We start from the raw sequence: 17,558 nt of genomic DNA, 5'->3' as shown, positions 1-17,558 counted from the left end.
AGCCAGGATGCTCTCGATCTCCTGACCTTGTGATCCGCCCGTCTCGGCCTCCCAAAGTGCTGGGATTACAGGCTTGAGCCACCGTGCCCGGCCCAGTTTGACCTCTTAAATGGATTACACCTACAAAGGAACTATTTTTAAATAGTTCGCATTGAGGCCGGGTGCAGTGGCTCACACCTGTAATCCCATCACTTTGGGAGGCCAAGGCAGGTGGATCACCTGAGGTCAGGAGATCAAGACCAGCCTGGCCAACATGGTGAAACCCTGTCTGTACCAAAAATACTAAAAAAAAAAAAAAAAAAAAAGAAATAAAATTTAGACAGATGTTGTGGCGAGCACCCATAATCCCAGCTACTTGGGAGACTGAGGCAGGAGAATCGGTTGAACCCGGGAGGCAGAGGTTGCAGTGAGCTGAGACTGCGCCACTGTACTCCAGCCTAGGTGACAGAGTGAGACTTCATCTCAAAAAAAGAGGTCACATTGACAGGTTCCAGGTGGACATGAATTTTGGGGGGGCGCTATTCAAGTGCAGGGGGGATGCAGGACGTGAACGTGCCAGGGGTCCTGCGTGGAAGGGTCTATGCCCTCATCACCCTCTGCCTCTCCGGGAGGACTGCTGTGACCACAGACTCTCCCAACCTCTTTCCTGGTCATTCCACCTCTGCCTTTTCTTTCCTCGCTCTCCGCCTCCAGAGGCCACATCATCCAAATCGCTTATATGATAGACAAGGGAACCAGGGCCCAGAAAGGGGCTAGGCTGGTCCCAGGCCCCTCTACCAATTAGGGGCAGAGTCGGCACTAGAGTCTGGGTCCCCAACTCCCCACCCCCCAGCTCTAGGGACGACCCCACCCCCACCCAGTTCTACCTGTCTCTCTCTGCGACTTTGACTCTGTTGGGTGGGGACAAGGCTCCCGGGCCTGCATCCTCCCATCGCTCTCAGCATCTCTATTTGTCCAAGTGCACCACCGATCCTGGCCTTCCGAGTGCCTCTGCCTTGCAGCAGTCCCCACCTCTACCCTTGGGGTTCTTTGCTGTTTCAGCCAGGCAGCCCCCAGGAGCTGCAAGGGGAGTAGGGGTGCTTCTTTTAGCTCAGACCTAGCTCCCCTACCCCGGCCTGACTGTTCCAGGGCTCAAGGTGTGGGCACAGGCTGCTGGGAGGAGGCAGGGAGCCATCTCCTGATGCTTGGTGTTAGACGTGTGTGTGCACAGGGCATACGTCTGTGAGTGCCTGCTGTGTGGCAGGCACACCTGTGTTCTGCTTCTTGTTTGAGCCCCTTTGGGACTGTCCTCACTGGGTAACCTCATCTCCCAGAGGTAATGCTCTTTGTCAGCGAGAGACTGATTTTAATCCCATCTGTCTGGCTCCAAAATCCGGACCACCCCGTTACATTAAGCGCAGATGTTGGGGGTTAGGTGTCCAGGCTCCAATACCCACTTTCTCTAAAGCAGGGAGGTTTTGCCCCCAGAGGACAATGGATCCTGTCTGGAGACATTTTTGGTTGTCACAGCTCAGGGGAGGGTGTCACTGGCATCCAGTGGCTAGAGGCCAGGGATACTGCTCAACATCCTACAACACATGGGACAGATCCCAACAAAGAAATGCCTGCCCCAAACGTCCAGAGGCCCAAGGCTGAGAAGCCCTGGTCTGAGCAGCCTCGTGTCTGACATGCTGCCGTCATGGCCCACTGTTCTGGGTTAAGCATTGCTGCCTCCTCCAGGCTTCTCTTCTAAAATGTACTGCCAGGCCGGGCGCAGTGGCTCACACCGGTAATCCCAGCACTTTGGAGGCTGAGGCAGGAGGATCCTTTGAGCCCAGGAGGTCGAGGCTGGCCTGGACAACATAGTGAGACCCCATCTCCAAAAAAAAAAATCAGCTGGGCCAGGTGGGATGCCTGTGGTCCCAGCTATTTGGGAGGCTGAGGGGGGAGGATTGCTTGAGCCCAAGAGGTCAAGGCTGTAGTGAGCTATGATTACATCACTGCACTCCAGCCTGGGTGACAGTGCCAGACCTTTCAAAAAAAAAACATGTATTACCGGTTGAGATGGGAGGATCACTTGAGAGTCAGGAGTTCCAGAGCAGCCTGGGCAACATAGCAAAACCGTATCTCTACAAAAAATTTAAAAATTAGCTGGGCATGGTGGCACACATCTATAGTCGTAGCTACTTAGGAGACTGAGGCAGGAGAATCGTTTGAGCTCAGGAGGCTGTGAGGCTGCAGTGAGCTATAATTGTGCTACTGCACTCTAGCTTGGGTGACAGAGTGAGACCCTGTCTCAAAAAAAAAAAAAAAAAACACACACACACAAGAAAGAAAAGAAAAAAAAAGCTGGGTGTGGTGTCTCACACCTGTAATCCCAGAACTTTGGGAGGCCCAGCAGGGTGGATCACTTGAGGTCAGGAATTCGAGGCCAACCAGGCCAAAGTGGTGAAACCCCGTCTCTACTAAAAATACAAGCAAAATTAGCTAGGTGTGGGTGCCTGTAATCTCAGCGACTCGGGAGGCTGAGGCAGGAGAATTGTTTGCACCCAGGAGGTGGCGGTTGCTGTGAGCTGAGATCGCACCACTGCACTCCAGCCTGGGCGACAGAGTGAGACTCCATCTCAACATCTCAAAAAAAAAAAAAAAAAGGAAAGAAAGAAAAAAAAAAGAACTTAACTGCCTGTGGGAGAGTTGGGCAATACCTTACAGTCTATCCCTATGTGTAACCAGTGTATCACTTCCTCCTCTGCAGAGAGGAGGCGGCTGCCAGTGAGAGGGCACTAAGGGTCTTCCCATGGTCACTGCCCTTGACTTCTGGCAGATTGCCCCAGTTCAATGAGCTCATTCAGGGCATCTCAGATTATGCTCTTTCTGGAAAAAAAAAAAAAGAAAAAAGTCAGTGAGCAGAACTCCCACAATGTAAAAGTGTCCTCTCATAAGTTGATCTAAATCTTTGGTGCCTGTTGCATCCTGGTCAGAGCAACCCTTGCCCTCTGGTCATAGATGTGAAAACTGGTCTTCGGTAATGAGTTTTTTTTTGTTTTGTTGTTTTTTTAGACAGTCTTGCTCTGTCGCCCAGGCCAGAGTGCAGTGGCACAATCTCAGCTCACTGCAACCTCCACCTCCCAGGTTCAAGTGATTCTCCTGCCTCAGCCTCCCAAGTAGGTAGGACTACAGACACCGCCACCACGCCTGGCTAATTTTTATAGTTTTGGTAGAGACGAGTTTTGCCATGTTGGCCAGGCTGATCTCAAACTACTGACCACAGGTGATCCACCCGACTCAGCCTCCCAAAATGCTGGAATTATAGGTGTGAGCCACCGCGCCCAGCCTTGGGTAATGAACTTTGAAAACCCAGCTTAGAAATCTTCCCTAGTAACCACCATGAGGCTAGAGGAGGCTCCTGCTGTACAGAAATTCAGGTGCTACTTTCCTGTGGAAAATAAGGAGCAGATGAATCATAACAACAAGTAATCAAAATGATGGTCATTCGGGCAGACCACTGTCCAGAAAAAAAGAAAAAATTTAAAAAAGAAAATTAAGGCTGGGCTTGGCTCACACCTGTAATCCCAGCACTTTGGGGAGCTGAGGTGGGCAGATCAGTTGAGGCCAGGAGTTTGAGACCAGCCTCGCCAATACGGTGAAACCTCGTCTCTACTAAAAATACAAAAATTAGGCATGGTGGTACATACCTGTGATCCCAGCTACTCGGGAGGCTGAGGCAGGAGAATCGCTTGAACCTGAGAGGTGGAGGCTGCAGTGAGTTGAGATTGCACCATTGCCTGGGCGACAGAGCAAGACTCTGCTAAAAAAAAAACACACACACACACACACACACACACACAAAACAAAAAAGGAAAAGGAAATTAAAACAATAAATGACGGTGGCCCTTTGATTTGCTATTGTCTATGTGAGGCCCTGTGCATGGGATTTCACAAACATGTTCTTGAATCCTCTCAAAACCAGCTTGAAGGTTGGTGGTGTCTCCCTGGTGTGGAGGGTGTGTCATACATCTGGCGTTCAGCAACAACAACAACAAAAATAGAAATGGGGTCTCGCTATGTTGCCCAGGCTGGTCTCCAACTCCTGGGCTCAAGTGACTCTCCTGTCTCAGCCTCCCGAGTAGCTGGAATGCAGGTACACACTTCCACACCCAGGCTAGCAACTGTTTTCTAAATGAATAAATCAAATTAGTCAATTTTACAGAAGGGGAAAATGAGGCTTGGAGAGAGACTTTGATGGATATGTTCAGACATGGGACTTGCAGAGTTTTATAGATTCTTAGTTTTTTTTTTTTTTTTTGAGATGGAGTCTTGCTCTGTCACCTAGGCTGGAGTGCAGTGGCGTGATCTTGGCTTACTGCAACCCCTGCCTCCCAGGCTCAAGCAATTCTCCTGCCTCAGCCTCCCAAGTAGCTGGGACTATAGATGCGTGCTACCACACCTGGCTAATTTTTGCGTTTTTAGTAGAGACGGGGTTAAATGTTAGGCAGGCTGGTGTCGAACTCCTGACCTCACGTGATCCACCTGCCTCGACCTCCCAAAGTGCTGGGATTAGAAGTGTTAGCCACTGTGCCTGGTCTTTTTTTTTTTTTTTTCTTTGAGATGAAATTTCACTCTTGTCACCCAGGCTGGAGTGCAATGGAAATGGAAGTGGCAACCTCCACTTCCAGGGTTCAAGCGATTCTCCTGCCTCAGCCTCCCGAGTAACTGGGATTACAGGTGCCCGCCACCACGCTCAGATAATTTTTTTATTTTTTTATTTTTTATTTTATTTTATATTTATTTATTATTTTTTTGAGACCGAGTCTAGCCTGGTCCCCAGGCTGGAGGCAGTGGCCGGATCTCAGCTCCACTGCAAGCTCCGCCTCCTGGTTTATGCATTCCCCTGCTCAGCCTCCCGATACCTGGGACTACAGGCGCCCGCCACTTCGCCCGGCATTTTGGTATTTTTTTTAGTAGAGACGGGGTTTCACCGTGGTTACCAGGTGCTCGATCTCCTGACCTCGTGATCCCACCCGTCTTCGGCCTCCCAAGAGCCACCGCGCCCGGCCAATTTTTTTATTTTTAATAGAGACGAGGTTTCACCATGTTGCCCAGGCTGGTTGCAAACTCCTGACCTCAGGTGATCAGTCCACCTCGGCCTCCCAAAATGTTGGGATTATAGGCGTGAGCCACTGCGCCTGGCCAGATTCTTAGTTTTGGATGGGCCAAGACCTCGTGCCTCTGATACAGTCATTTTCCATATCATATTTTTGTTTCTGGGGTTCTGCAGAGGGCAGTGTGATTTCATCACTTGAACACTTTGTGGAACTGGGCAGGAAGCACTCTGTCCATTTCATAGATGGGCAAACTGAGCCTCCCCCAACTAGGCCCTGTGCCTCCTTGGGTTGGGGTGGATAACAGCAAAACAGTGCAGGGAGTGGGGAAGCTCTGGGAGGCCTTGATCAGAGAACTCAGGCTCTGCTACTTTCCAGCTTGGTGGCCTCCTGCATCCTCACGTGGGCAGGGGGATTATGAGACCTGCAGCTGGGTTGGGATGAGATGGATGAAGGTGCTGGGCAAGTGTGGGATCGATTTTCTGTGGGGACTTGAGTGGAACGTTTCTCTGTTGGTCCAGGGGGAGCTTGAGGTTAAGAACATGGACATGAAGCCGGGGTCAACCCTGAAGATCACAGGCAGGATCGCCGATGGCGCTGATTCGTGAGCAAAGTTTCAGGGTAGGGGGAGTCTGCAGGCCTGGAACAGGCAAGGTGGGCGGGGCGGGCAGGGCAGCCCTGTGAACTGGTCAGGCAAGAGGGACTTCAGGCCAATGGGTCCTTTTTCACACCCTTCTCCCCACACCCCTGTTGGCCCCCACTTCATGTCTGAGGCTAGGTTTGGGGACCTGAAGAATTTCAGAGTTGATGCCATATGCTCTGTTCTTTTGCCCCAACAGCAGCCATTGAAGGGGCAGGTGGAGAAGTCCCTGGAACTCTGCCTGGCCCCCTGTGGGGCAGGTGCCTCTAGGGAACCCCCAAATCCCCAGAGACACCACCCTCTTTACCCAGTGGAATGGCCACAGGCTGGCCTTTCATGCGCATTAAACCTGGGCAGCCACCGGGGAAGGCTGAGTGGTGTCGCTGGCATCCTCTTGGTTAGAACCAGAGGCCTCACCGCCTCTGTGAGTCACAGTCCAGTGACGGGCTGTCTCGCCTGCAGAACACGTCAGTGCCATCTTGGAACTATGCTTTATCTACTTTTTTTTTTTTTTTTTTTTGAGATGCAGTCTCGCTCTGTCGCCCAGGCTGGAATGCAGTGGCTGGATCTCAGCTCACTGCAAGCTCTGCCTCCTGGGTTTACGCCATTCTCCTGCCTCAGCTTCCCGAGTAGCTGGGACTACAGGCGCCCGCCACCTCTCCCGGCTAGTTTTTTGTAGTTTTAGTAGAGACGGGGTTTCACCGTGTTAGCCAGGATGGTCTCGATCTCCTGACCTCGTGATCCGCCCGTCTCGGCCTCCCAAAGTGCTGGGATTACAGGCTTGAGCCACCGCGCCTGGCCCTATGCTTTATCTACTTTTGATTAGAGAGGGGGCGGGCAGACGCACATCATAGGAGCTAAGAGAAAAGTGACTTCTTTCTCCTACTTGGGCCCCTCAAGTTTGCCAAAATGTGTGGTACCCTTGGTCTGAGACTCCCGAATGAAGGCACCCCATGACCCAGAATACCCCACTTTCAGGAACCCTGCAGGTCTAGCCCAGGATCCTGTGGTGATCCTGCCAAGAAGTCATACAACCCCGGTTGCATACCTGTAGTGACAGGAGCTCACCACCTTAGGTTGGCTGTTTGTGGCTAAATTGAATAGGTCTTCAGATATCTAATAGATAGCATTTCTCTCTCCCAGGAGAGCCACCCCCAATTCCTGAAGCTGTCAATATAAGTTACCCTTCTCTCAACAACTTGATCCCTGCTCCAAATAGAATGTGCTACCACAGTGCTAAGTCTGAGGAGGTTGTTACCTCCCTTGTTTTAAGGCACAGATCTCAACTAACACAAGCTTTGATTCTTCCAGCTTGTGGCCAACCAAGATCCTCTAACCCAAGCTGCTTTATCCAGGCCTGAGCCCCGAACCTCACCTGCTACCCCTTCTCCTACAGCTTTGTAATTAACCTGGGCCAGGGGACAGACAAGCTGAACCTGCATTTCAACCCTCGCTTCAGCGAATCCACCATTGTCTGCAACTCACTGGATGGCAGCAACTGGGGGCAAGAACAATGGGAAGATCACCTGTGCTTCAGCCCAGGGTCAGAGGTCAAGGTGAGGTCAAGAGGGGAAAGGGCACTGGGGATGATGTCAAGGGGAGGGCCCAGATGGAAGGGAGCCTGGCCTGGACACAGGTGCTGGCCTTGTTTGAGCCATCAGGCACTGCCCTGGTCCATTTCCAGGGCCTCCTGTCTCCTTGACATCCTCCTTCCCCACAGTTCACGGTGACCTTTGAGAGTGACAAATTCAAGGTGAAGCTGCCAGATGGGCACGAGCTGACCTTTCTCAACAGGCTGGGCCACAGCCACCTGAGCTACCTGAGCGTGAGGGGCGGGTCCAACACATCCTCTTTCAAGTTAAAAGAATAAAAGACTAACAACCAAGATTCCCCATCTGAGGTCTGAGTCACAACAGGATCAATAGCCCTTGGGTCCCGGGTGTGTCCCCCTATCTCTACCTGCAGTTCCTGCCCCAAGGCTAAAAGCAAACAAAATAATCCATTTTTATCGAGTCTTCCTGTGGCAAGAACTGCGGTTCATGATTCCTTTCTCTCCTGGGTCCCTCGAGTTTACCAAAACATGGGATACTTCTGGTCTGAGGACCTCTGAATGCAGGCACCCCATGACCTAGAATGTCCCGCTTTCAGGGATCCTGAGGTCCCGTAGTGATCCTGCCACACATCCTCTGGCTGCATACCTCTAGTGACAGGGAGCTCACCACCTGACGTTGGCTGTTTATGGCTAAATTTAACTGGTCTTCTGATACCTAAGGAGGGCATTTCTTTCTATGCATTTTAATGCTCCTGGCATTTTCAAGATACTGAGGAGGAAACTGAGATATGAGGACACCCGGCTGCCACGTTGGGAGGCTGAGACATGCTCCCAACAGTTCTACGCACTTGCTCCTGTCTACTTGCCCCCACTATCGCCAGAGCAAATGCCACGCTACTCTGTGGGATTATGGGACAGACAGCAGTCCCAGGCACCTGGGCCAGGAGCTGTTCCCGGAACTGCAGATAAGGCTCCCACCTGGGTCTCTTATCTCAGGGGCATTCCAGCCTGGTTACTCATTACCCTCCCCTTGGTGCGTACACTTCCCTCCCCTGCTGGGGGCCTTGACTTGGGGGGGGGGGGTCCTTGGCTTTCTAAACGCCCTGGAGGGGAGGGGACTGAAGCAGGTAGAGCTGATGCTGTTCTCCCACGTCCCCAAGCATCTTGCAGGACACCTTTTATCAAAACAGCCTTATTTAATCAGGCCCCAGAGGCAAGTCTGGGGTATACAGGCAGGTGGGATTCCTCCCCGGCAGGTCATACCTGACCTTTCTGGGGTAGGAGGGAGGCTGAGGTGGGGATGTTGGGGAAGCCGCCTGGGAGAGGGCTGTCAGGGTTACAGCGGGGACGCTCTGGGATGAGCTGGGGGCAGGCAGTTCCTTTGGGAGGTGAGACAATGGCCCTGTGTGGTACGCTCCCTGCCCCCCACCCCCCACGGGCAGCTTGGTCTGGCACAAAGGCCACACTGTGAGGCTGGGCCCTCCAGCTGGTGGGGGTGGCGTGGAGTGGGGCCTAAGGAAGAGCTATTAGGTCCCGAGTGGCGCTGGGAGGAGGTGGTCAGCTTGGCAGGGCCTCTGGGAGCATCCAAGTGCCGGAGCAATCCTGGCCTTCCCTGTCTTCCCTCCCATGTCTGTCCTGCAGAGGTGGAGAGGGGTTTAGGGGCAACTCGGCTTCTCCCCTCTCTGGTCTGGTAGGAACCAGCTGTTAGGTGAGGGGCCAGCTCTGCACCTAGGTGGGGCCCCGGGACCATGTCCCAGCCCCTCACACCTTGACCTCATCATCCTCCTCAGCATCTGCAAATTCAAAGGTGTTTGCTTGCACCGTGCTGGGCACCGGGGTCCTGCTGTGTGCCTGGGGCGCCCTCCACTCTTCATCCAGGCTCTCCCAGGAGGCCCGGGTTTGGGGCAGCACCTCCACCCGCTCCTGCCGCGCATTCATCTCCGGGTAGTGGCAGCTGCCACCCCAGCCTGCTCCCCAGTGCCTGCCGAGGGCAGGGCCAGCAGGTCCTCGTGGACCCCCTCCCACTGGGCTGGCCTTCACCTCAGCCACTGGGCCCAACCCAGCTGTTACCCCATTGGGACAGTGTCCATGGGGTGTGGAGCTTGTGGCAGGGGCTGGAGGGTTTGCAGCAGGACCCGGGGGGTTGGCGGCAGGGGCTGGGGGGTTTGCGGCAGGGGCTGGAGTCTCAGCTGCAGGGGCTTCCGGGAGGCTCATGACCCCTAGCAGCTCGCTGAGGAGTGAGGGCCCAAGGTCGAGGTCCAGGCGGAAGGACAAGAGAGAGTCTGAGCGGCGAAGCCCGGGCTCAGAGGGGAAGGAACCATCCCGGTCTCGGTCATGCGGCTTTTCTGAGCGAGGCAGGCGGGAGATGGTGCAGAACCCAGAGTCCAGGCCTAGAAGAGAAATGGGCAGTGGGCTCAGAGCTGGGGTCCCTCACCAGGAATTCAGGAGGGGAGACAGGACAAGTCCTGGCTTGCTGTATGGCTTCTGGCTAGTCCCTCCCCTCTCTGGCCTCAGTTTCTCCCACCTTTCCAATAGAATATGCTCCATGGTCACCTGTGTGGTCTTCCTGTCTACCCTGAAAGCTGAAAATCATCACTATCCTCATTTCCATTATGCAGATGAGGAAAGTGAGGCTGAGTTTGGGGTGGGGCGAAGGGGCTAGCCCAAGGCCATAGAAGTCTGACGAGGTGAAATCAAGCCTGGAGCTCAAATCTCCTCTCAGTCCCAATTGTGACCTCAGCCATGGCCACTGGCTCCCTGCCATGACCCTGGTTGATGGCTGCAGGTGAACCCATAGCACGTGGGTTGGTTTGTGGACACAGGATGGGACCAGCAGCCACGATCTGACTGTATAGAAATGAAGGACAGATATGTGCCTTCCCAAGGTCATCTAGTCCAGCCCGTGCTTCCAGGACTACAGACCTGAGACAGAATCGAGTTTCCGTGGACCAGTCCTCAGCAGTGGCATTAGAGCATTTGCCCCAAATGCCGCAAGGCAGGGAGTGGCCACCAGGTGGCAGCAGGGGCCCATGGTTCTCAGGTGAACTCTGCCCAAACCGCCAAGGTGGCACTTCTGGCTGGGTAAGAAGGCCTCTGAGTTGTGGTCCCTGTGAGTGGTTTTCCAAATTTGTCGAGTTACAGGAAACCAAGTTCAGATAACAACAGCTCCAGTGTCCTGAGCACCTACTATGTACCAGCCCCCCTACGCCTCTCCTGGCACTGAATCTTAGCAATGACCCCGAGAGAATCATTATCCAGGTGAGGACTTGAACTTACAGAGGTCAGTTGACTTCCTGAAAATCAGGCAGAACCGGATTGGAATCCAGAGCCCAGGCCCTTCACCTCTCCATGATATCATTCCAACATGAGGGGAAGGCTTTGGTTGAAGGGGGCAAGAATGGGTGGATGACTGGTTCAGTCGAGGCCCAGAGAGGGGGACGTGCTTGCCCAGGTCACACAGCAAGTAAGGGGTAGCTAGAACTCAAACTCCACCTCCTCACTCTCAACCTCAGGTGTTTTGGGAAGTCAGCTTGTTCCCACCACTGCACCCCCTCCCCATCCTTGATGTGGGGTTTGGGCCTGCCCTCTGTGGTAAGACTGAGGGGCTCGGGCAACAGAGCTCGCTTGGAGTTTGGAGGAACCACTGAACCCCTCTGGGCCTCAGTCTCAGCCTCTGAAAAGTGGGCCAAGATAACCCAGGCCCTCACCGTAGCTGGAGTGGCCGTCCGTGGAGCTGCTGGGGCTGCTGTCGAAACTGAGCTTGCCAACCACGAGGCTATCGTAGGCAGCCTGGTTGAGCTGGGGCAGGGAGATGGCATTCTTGATGATGGGGGAGATGGCCGGTGGAGCCGGGGAGGGTGCAGGGGGAGATGCCATCCTCCGGGGTGGCGCCCCACCCTCCGCACCAGCTGCAGCTTCTTGGCCAGGAAGTTGCGGGGTGAGCGATGGGTGCCCCCAGAGCTGCCACCATGGTTGCTGAGGAAGGAGGTGTCCCCGAAGACGTCCCCGCCACGGCCCACATGCATGGTGTGGCGGAAGTCCCCGAGCGGGGGGCTGATCATGTCTGCGGTCAGCCGCCTCTTTCCCTGTGAACTGGACCCCCAGACCACAGGTGAGAGCTTGCCCAGGCTCATGGTGGGGGCGCCTCCGCCCCCCTGGGGGCCGGGCATCAGCTCTGGCCGCTCACAGCTGCTAGTCCATGTCCACCAGGGGCCGGGGGAAGGAGGTGGGTCGGGCTCGGGATGGCTGCTCAGCTCCTTTGCCCTGGCGGAAGCTGTAAATGACGCTGTCCTAAAGTGAGGTCACCGAATGCTGAGGCTGTGGGGGGTCCATGGCTCGTCTCTCCCCGGGGCCGGCTGCCAGCCCCCCGGAAGCAGCTGTAGATGTTCAAGCGTAGAGAAAGCACCCCCGCGGTGGTTGGCTTCTCTCCTGCCCAGGGGTGGAGACCTGGAAGGAAGACAAAAAGGGCGGTGATGGCAAGCCCAGGACAGAGGAGGAAATCTGGGGTCCAAACATTGGTAGCTGAAGAGGATAGATCATCACACCCAACCACATGGATAGAGGCCCCCAACTGATGTGGGGCAGAAGCTAGGCACAAGGGGACCTGAGTGAGTCTGTGTATAGAAAGTTCAAGAACACAGCCAGGCACGGTAGCTCACGCCGGTAATCCCAGCACTTCGGGAGGTTGAGGTGGGTGGCTCAACTGAGATCAGGAGTTCGAGACCAGCCTGGCCAACATGGGGAAACCCCGTCTCTACTAAAAATACAAAACTTAGCCGGATGTGGTGGTGCGCGCCTGTAATCCCAGCTACCCGGGAACCTCCAGCAGGAGAATCACTTGAACCAGGGAGGCAGAGGTTGCAGTGAGCTGAGATCGCACTACGACACTCCAGCCTGGGCAACAAGACCAAAATTACGTCTCAAAAAAAAAAAAAAAGAAAAGAAAAAAAAAGAAAGTTCAGTAACAGGCAAAACCAATTGATTCCATTAGCAATCAGAATGATAGCAGCCTCTGAGCAGGTACTGACTCAACAGGGGAAGAAGAATTCATCGAGCTATACACTTAAACCATGTATGAGGGAAAAACAGAAGCACTCATTCCAAGTCTGAGCAACGTAATGAGACCTGGTTTTCACAAAACATTTTAAAAAAATTAGTTGGGTGTGGTGGTGTGTGCCTGTGGTCCTAGCTACTCAGAAGGCTAAGAAGGGAAGATCCCTTGAGCCCAGGAGGTCAAGGCTGCAATGAGCCATGATTGTGTCACTGCACTCCAGCCTGGGCGACAGAGCGAGACCCTGTCTCAAAAAAAAAAAAAGAAAAGAAAAAAGCGCTTATTCTGCAGGGCCCACTTATGAAGCACTTACTAAGTGCCAACACCTCAACTGCCTCATCGTTTAAACCCATATAATACTCCTGAGGGGCTGGGTGTGGTGGCTCACGCCTGTACTCCCAGCACTTTGGGAGGCCGAGGTGGGGGAATCACAAGGTCAGGAGTTACAGACCAGCCTGGTGGTGCTGGTCTCCACCATGGTGAAACCCCGTCTCTACTAGAAATATAAAAAATTAGCTGGGCATAGTGGCGGGCACCTGTAATCCCAGCTACTCAGGAGGCTGAGGCAGGAGAATTGCTTGAACCCAGGAGGCGGAGGTTGCAGTGAGCCGAGATTGCGCCACTGCACTCCAGCCTGTGCGACAGAGAGAGACTCTGTCTCACAAACAACAACAACAACAACAACAACAACAAAAACATTACTCCTGAGGGCAGCACGGTATCAGTTAGAGAGGGGAAACTGAGGCACGAAGTGAAGTAACTTGCCTGAGGCTACATAGCAACAAATGGTGAAACAGGCCCCACATCCCAGAGCTCTGGAGCCCCAGGCTACTCTGCCTTCTGCTGAGTAACTGAGTAAGTCACCTCCCTTCTCTGTGCATTAAAATCTCTGCCACCCAGCGAAGCCAGGAGGGAGCAGATGCCTCACCAAGGCTTTGTGAAGCTGGGTAAACGGCCAGAGCAGAGGTTCCTCCAAACCATCCACCTTCAAGGAGCTTCCTGGAATAAGGATCCTGTGGTCAAAAGTGGCTTTTTCCAGCTGCCTCCTCCATGCGTAAGCATATTCAAGGCTCTGAGAAGGCCCGCAGGAAAAGACTTTATCACAGTTTGTCAAATTGATGTAGGAGCCTTGTTGTCAGGGAGCAAGCTTTGGAAAAAGCTCAGCCAGTGCCAAAAGCTATTTCTTGCCCATCTCTCCCTTCCTGATTCCCCATCCCCACCACACACACACATATCCTCCCCAGCTCCAGCCTCTCTAAGCATTTCTTGTTCTGATCCCTTTCCTTCTGACCCCTTTTCTTCTAGTATCATACAAAGTCCAGGCTAGAGCACACCTGTGATCCTATGCTTTTCCTGTGGCCCACTGAGGGCAAAGCTGGCTCAAGGTCAGATCCACAGAGCTAGTCGAGACTTGAACTCAAAGCCTCTGACTCACATAAGTCCTTGACTGGCTTGTGGAGCCCTGTCTCACCTCCTGAGATTGGCAATGCACTTGGAGGGTGGGGCAGTGGCCTGGATTTTCCTGCTTTTCTCCCTGGGGCATCCAGCTTGGGCTCTGCACTTAGCAAGTGCCAAATCAATGCCAGCTGAATCACAGATCTCCATGATAACCTGCATGCCAAAACATCACCCTGGCCCCTTCTGAGAGTGGGAGGGCAGGCTGGGCTCAGTGTCCTCACAGTGTGACCTTGGGCAAGTCACCTACCTACACAGACCTGGGACCTCAGCTGATGAAAGTCAATAGTGATCCTTAACAAGAACACTTGCATCTGCGGCTCAGCCTTCTTCCTTTTTTAAAACCATTGCTGTCACCTCCAAGCATAAAAATGTCAATACTGCCCTTCTAATGTTATTTGAAATTCAAAATAGGTTAAATAACAAGATAAGAACAAAGAAGCCAATAGGACAAAGCTTGCTTTGTTTTCTGACTACATTCTCTTCCCTTCCCACCATCTGATCCTCCCCAACCCTAACTCCTCCCCTTGGAGGGGAGGAACTTCTGAATCATCTTTTTCCCTCCCTGGCACCCCCAGCACCAAGAAGTCCTCGTGGAATGTTTGCTGAAGTTCTGAAGGGCTCCACAGTTGGCCAACCATTACATGATGTCATCTGATTCTCCAACAACCCTGCAAACCCACAGCTTGGCCCATTTGACAGGCAGCACTGAGGTTCGGAGGGAAGGGAGACCTGTCCAAGGTTCCGTGACAGGTTCATGGCAGGGCCAAGTTTCCCTGCTCAGCAGGGATTAAGGATGCATCTCTGGGGGAAGGAATGGGAGTGGGGAGGGTGTTCCTCTGTAAAAAGTCCTATAGAAGGGTCTGCCATGTGGCCTCACCCACTTGCTCCCATCCCAGCTCCCTGACTTTTTTTTTTTTTTTTTCTGATGCAGGGTTTCACTCTGTCACCCAGGCTGAGTGCAGTGGCTCCATCACAGCTAACTGCAGCCTCGAACTCCCAGGCTCAAGCGATCCTCCCACCTCAGCCTCCTGAGTAGCTGGGACTACAGACACGTACCACCATGCTCAGCTAAGTTTTTCCACTTTTTGTAAGGACAGGGTCTCACTCCATTGCCCAGGTTGGTCTCAAATTCCTGAACTCAAGCCATCCTGCTGCCTCAGGTTGCCAAAGTGCTGGGATTACAGGTGTGAACCACCACACCTGGCCTCCCTAACTTCTTGAGGCAGCACCTCTTCTCCCAGCAAAAGGGGCACCTCCCCCCGAACCCCCATGGGCACTTTTGACTTGGGGGACCAGCTTCCTCCCCAATCTTGTGATGATCCCATCTTTCAAATGTTTCTGGGCACCCCCCAATAGTACCCATCCCCCACGCCACCCTGCCTCCTGCCGTATAGAGGCTGCGTAGTGCTGTGGCGCTGAGGGCAGGGTACTGGGACCCGCCTTCCCATGTGGAAAACAGGAACAGCACACCAGGCAGTTCCCCTCCCAGGGGAGTTGCAAGGGTAGAAAATGTAATGAAGGCCGGGTGCGGTGGCTCAAGCCTGTAATCCCAGCACTTTGGGAGGCTGAGACGGGCGGATCACGAGGTCAGGAGATCGAGACCCTCCTGGCTAACACGGTGAAACCCCATCTCTACTAAAAAATACCAAAACTAGCCGGGCGAGGTGGCAGGCGCCTGTAGCCCCAGCTACTCGGGAGGCTGAGGCAGGAGAATGGCGTAAACCCGGGAGGCGGAGCTTGCAGTGAGCTGAGATCCGGCCACTGCACTCCAGCCTGGGCGACAGAGTGAGACTCCGTCTCAAAAAAAAAAAAGAAAATGTAATGAAACCCCCAGATGCTGGATGGAGCAGGGCAGCCATGGGTTCAAATCTGACACCTTTACACATCTCTCATTCCAGGGACCCCTGGCGGCAGCCACGTGACACTTGCTGCCAACCACAGGGCACTGCTGGCCATCAGGTGTGCCTCACCTGGCACTAGGAGTAAGCACGGCTCCAAGTGTCCTGGTGCCAGGCTCACCTCCCCTCACCTGCCCAGGAATACTAAAAGGGGTGTTAGTATTCAGAACACCCCTTTTACAGATGGAAAAAACAAAACTCAGAAAGGAGACATTTACCCTCAATCACAGACCAACATCGCTGATAAATGCCCCAGGGTGGGGGTGAAGACGATGGGGAATGGGGAAGAGGATTTGGAGGGCTTGGATGCCCAGTGCTGAGCACGGTGTGGGGTGCAGGTGCAGGCCTGGGAAGACAGGAGACCCAGCTCTGCAGATTCAGTGCCTGTGACCTGGGCAAGGAGGTCATCACACAGCTTCAGTGTCCCTGGAGTCCTTATATTTACCCTATAGAGGATAGTCAGGGCCTGGGCGCATGGCCTGAGCTTACTCAATGGTGGGAATGACGCAAGAACAAGTTTTGGAGCCAGGATCCGGCCAACAGGGGCCGCTGTGGAGGCACATGTGGTCGCGGGGAGGCCAAGGGCCGCTCTGAAAGAGAGCGGGGGCGGCTGCAGCCTGGCATTCACCTGGGGGTCACCCGCAGGCCGCAGTGCTGGCCAGGGGCCCACGTCTCATCCTGGAGGTCACTGCTCGGGTGCACACAGCCCCCTTCCTGCGGGCATCCAGCTGGGTGATGCCCCCGCCCCCTACCGCTGGACAGCGGGTCCCTGTCTTGGTTACGGCAGCTCCCCCAAACTTGCTCTGGTCCCTGGGTTAAGGGGTTAACCCGGGCAGCTGGCTTCTCCTTCCCCTCAAAGTCCAGACGCTTCAAGGTGGAGAGACGTGGAAACAGGCCAGAACGGGGTAGCTAGTTGTTCTCAGTCGCGCTAGGGGACCCGGTCCTCCGTATTCCAAGGGGGCACCGTGGGCCATTGGGGAGCGACGGGAAAAGTGGAAAGGAGACGCGCTTCTTGCCCACCGCCCCGAGTTAGAGCCAAACCAGCCCTGGACCAGGCGAGGAGGAGCGGCTGCGGGCTGCGTCTCGGGTTCCCGCTCCACGTTTTGTGTCGCTGCGGCCTCCCGGCCAGTCCTCTCTCCTCTCTAAGCCTCAGTTTCCCGGTTTAGGAAAGGGGCTTCGAATGTTGGGGGTCTGGCACGGCTGGGGCAAAGGCAGAACAATCTGGAGGGCGACCGGGATTGGAAGTCCGGGAAAGACTTCGACCACCCAACGTTCCCTGGGGGGACGCGGGAGCCTGGGGCTCAGGACGCGGAGGGTCGCTCCGCGGGGGAAGGGGACGGCCGGCTGTCTTGGCCGGAGGGGAACCGGATGGGATGACCTCATCCGCGGCTCCAGCCTGGAATGCGGCGGTCGGGGAGGGGGCAGGGTGCCTGTCCCTCTCCCCGGGCCCCCCACCCCCCACTTCCCGCTCTCCGCGTGGGCCTCGGCGGAGGGGAGACATTCCGCCGCGTCGCCCGCTCCCCGCCCCTGCCCTTCCTTCCCCCGCGCAGGAAGACGCGGAGACAGCCCCCGCTCTGAACCTCGGCTCGCCCCCTCCTCACGCAGTTCGGCCGCTGAGTTTCGTCCGATCCTCTGCCCTCTCCGCCCGCCCGGAACGGGACACGAAGCCCGAAAGTTCGGAGTTTCCCCGCGCGGCTCCGCGGCCGCGCCTGGCCTTCCCGTGGGCACCCGGGGGCGCCTCTCCCGGGCTGGTCCGGTCCCCGTCCCGGCCCCGGGAGCCTAGGAGGGTGCAGAGCCCCCGCAGGCGCCCGGACTCGCCGGCCTCCACGGCCTCCGCCCCGAGGACCCGCGCGCCCCAGCTGTTACCTGGCTTCGCGAG

At 54.9% G+C, this 17,558-nt stretch overlaps 2 protein-coding genes across 4 annotated transcripts in view; one reads left to right on the top strand and one right to left on the bottom strand.

The window, feature by feature from the left end:
- LGALS2 (galectin 2) overlaps nucleotides 1-7,608 on the top strand; it is a 10,544-nt gene extending 2,936 nt beyond the window's left edge. For 2 of the 3 annotated variants that reach the window (XM_017848255.1, XM_017848265.1), the window contains 3 exons: nucleotides 5,603-5,685; nucleotides 7,118-7,277; nucleotides 7,442-7,608. In XM_017848255.1, coding sequence (XP_017703744.1) covers nucleotides 5,603-5,685; nucleotides 7,118-7,277; nucleotides 7,442-7,591 — 393 coding nt within the window. In that variant the 3' untranslated portion in view covers nucleotides 7,592-7,608. Of the gene's footprint in view, nucleotides 1-5,602; nucleotides 5,703-7,117; nucleotides 7,278-7,441 lie in introns of those variants that run through there. The other variant, XR_001880702.1, reaches the window with a different exon arrangement.
- An 841-nt stretch (nucleotides 7,609-8,449) lies between these two features.
- The window catches only part of CDC42EP1 (CDC42 effector protein 1), a 10,266-nt gene continuing 1,157 nt past the window's right edge, over nucleotides 8,450-17,558 (bottom strand). The window contains 3 exon segments of the mRNA XM_017848239.1: nucleotides 8,450-9,663; nucleotides 10,981-11,169; nucleotides 11,172-11,719. Of these exon segments, the coding sequence (XP_017703728.1) occupies nucleotides 9,035-9,663; nucleotides 10,981-11,169; nucleotides 11,172-11,442 (1,089 nt within the window). The 5' untranslated portion in view covers nucleotides 11,443-11,719 and the 3' untranslated portion in view covers nucleotides 8,450-9,034.

This window comes from Rhinopithecus bieti, unplaced genomic scaffold (assembly GCF_001698545.2).
Source record: "Rhinopithecus bieti isolate Rb0 unplaced genomic scaffold, ASM169854v2 scaffold_2408, whole genome shotgun sequence".
In the NCBI taxonomy this organism is placed as follows: domain Eukaryota; kingdom Metazoa; phylum Chordata; class Mammalia; order Primates; family Cercopithecidae; genus Rhinopithecus; species Rhinopithecus bieti.
The sequence above is the reverse complement of the archived record's forward strand: the minus strand, read 5'-3'. Positions and strand labels throughout refer to the sequence as shown.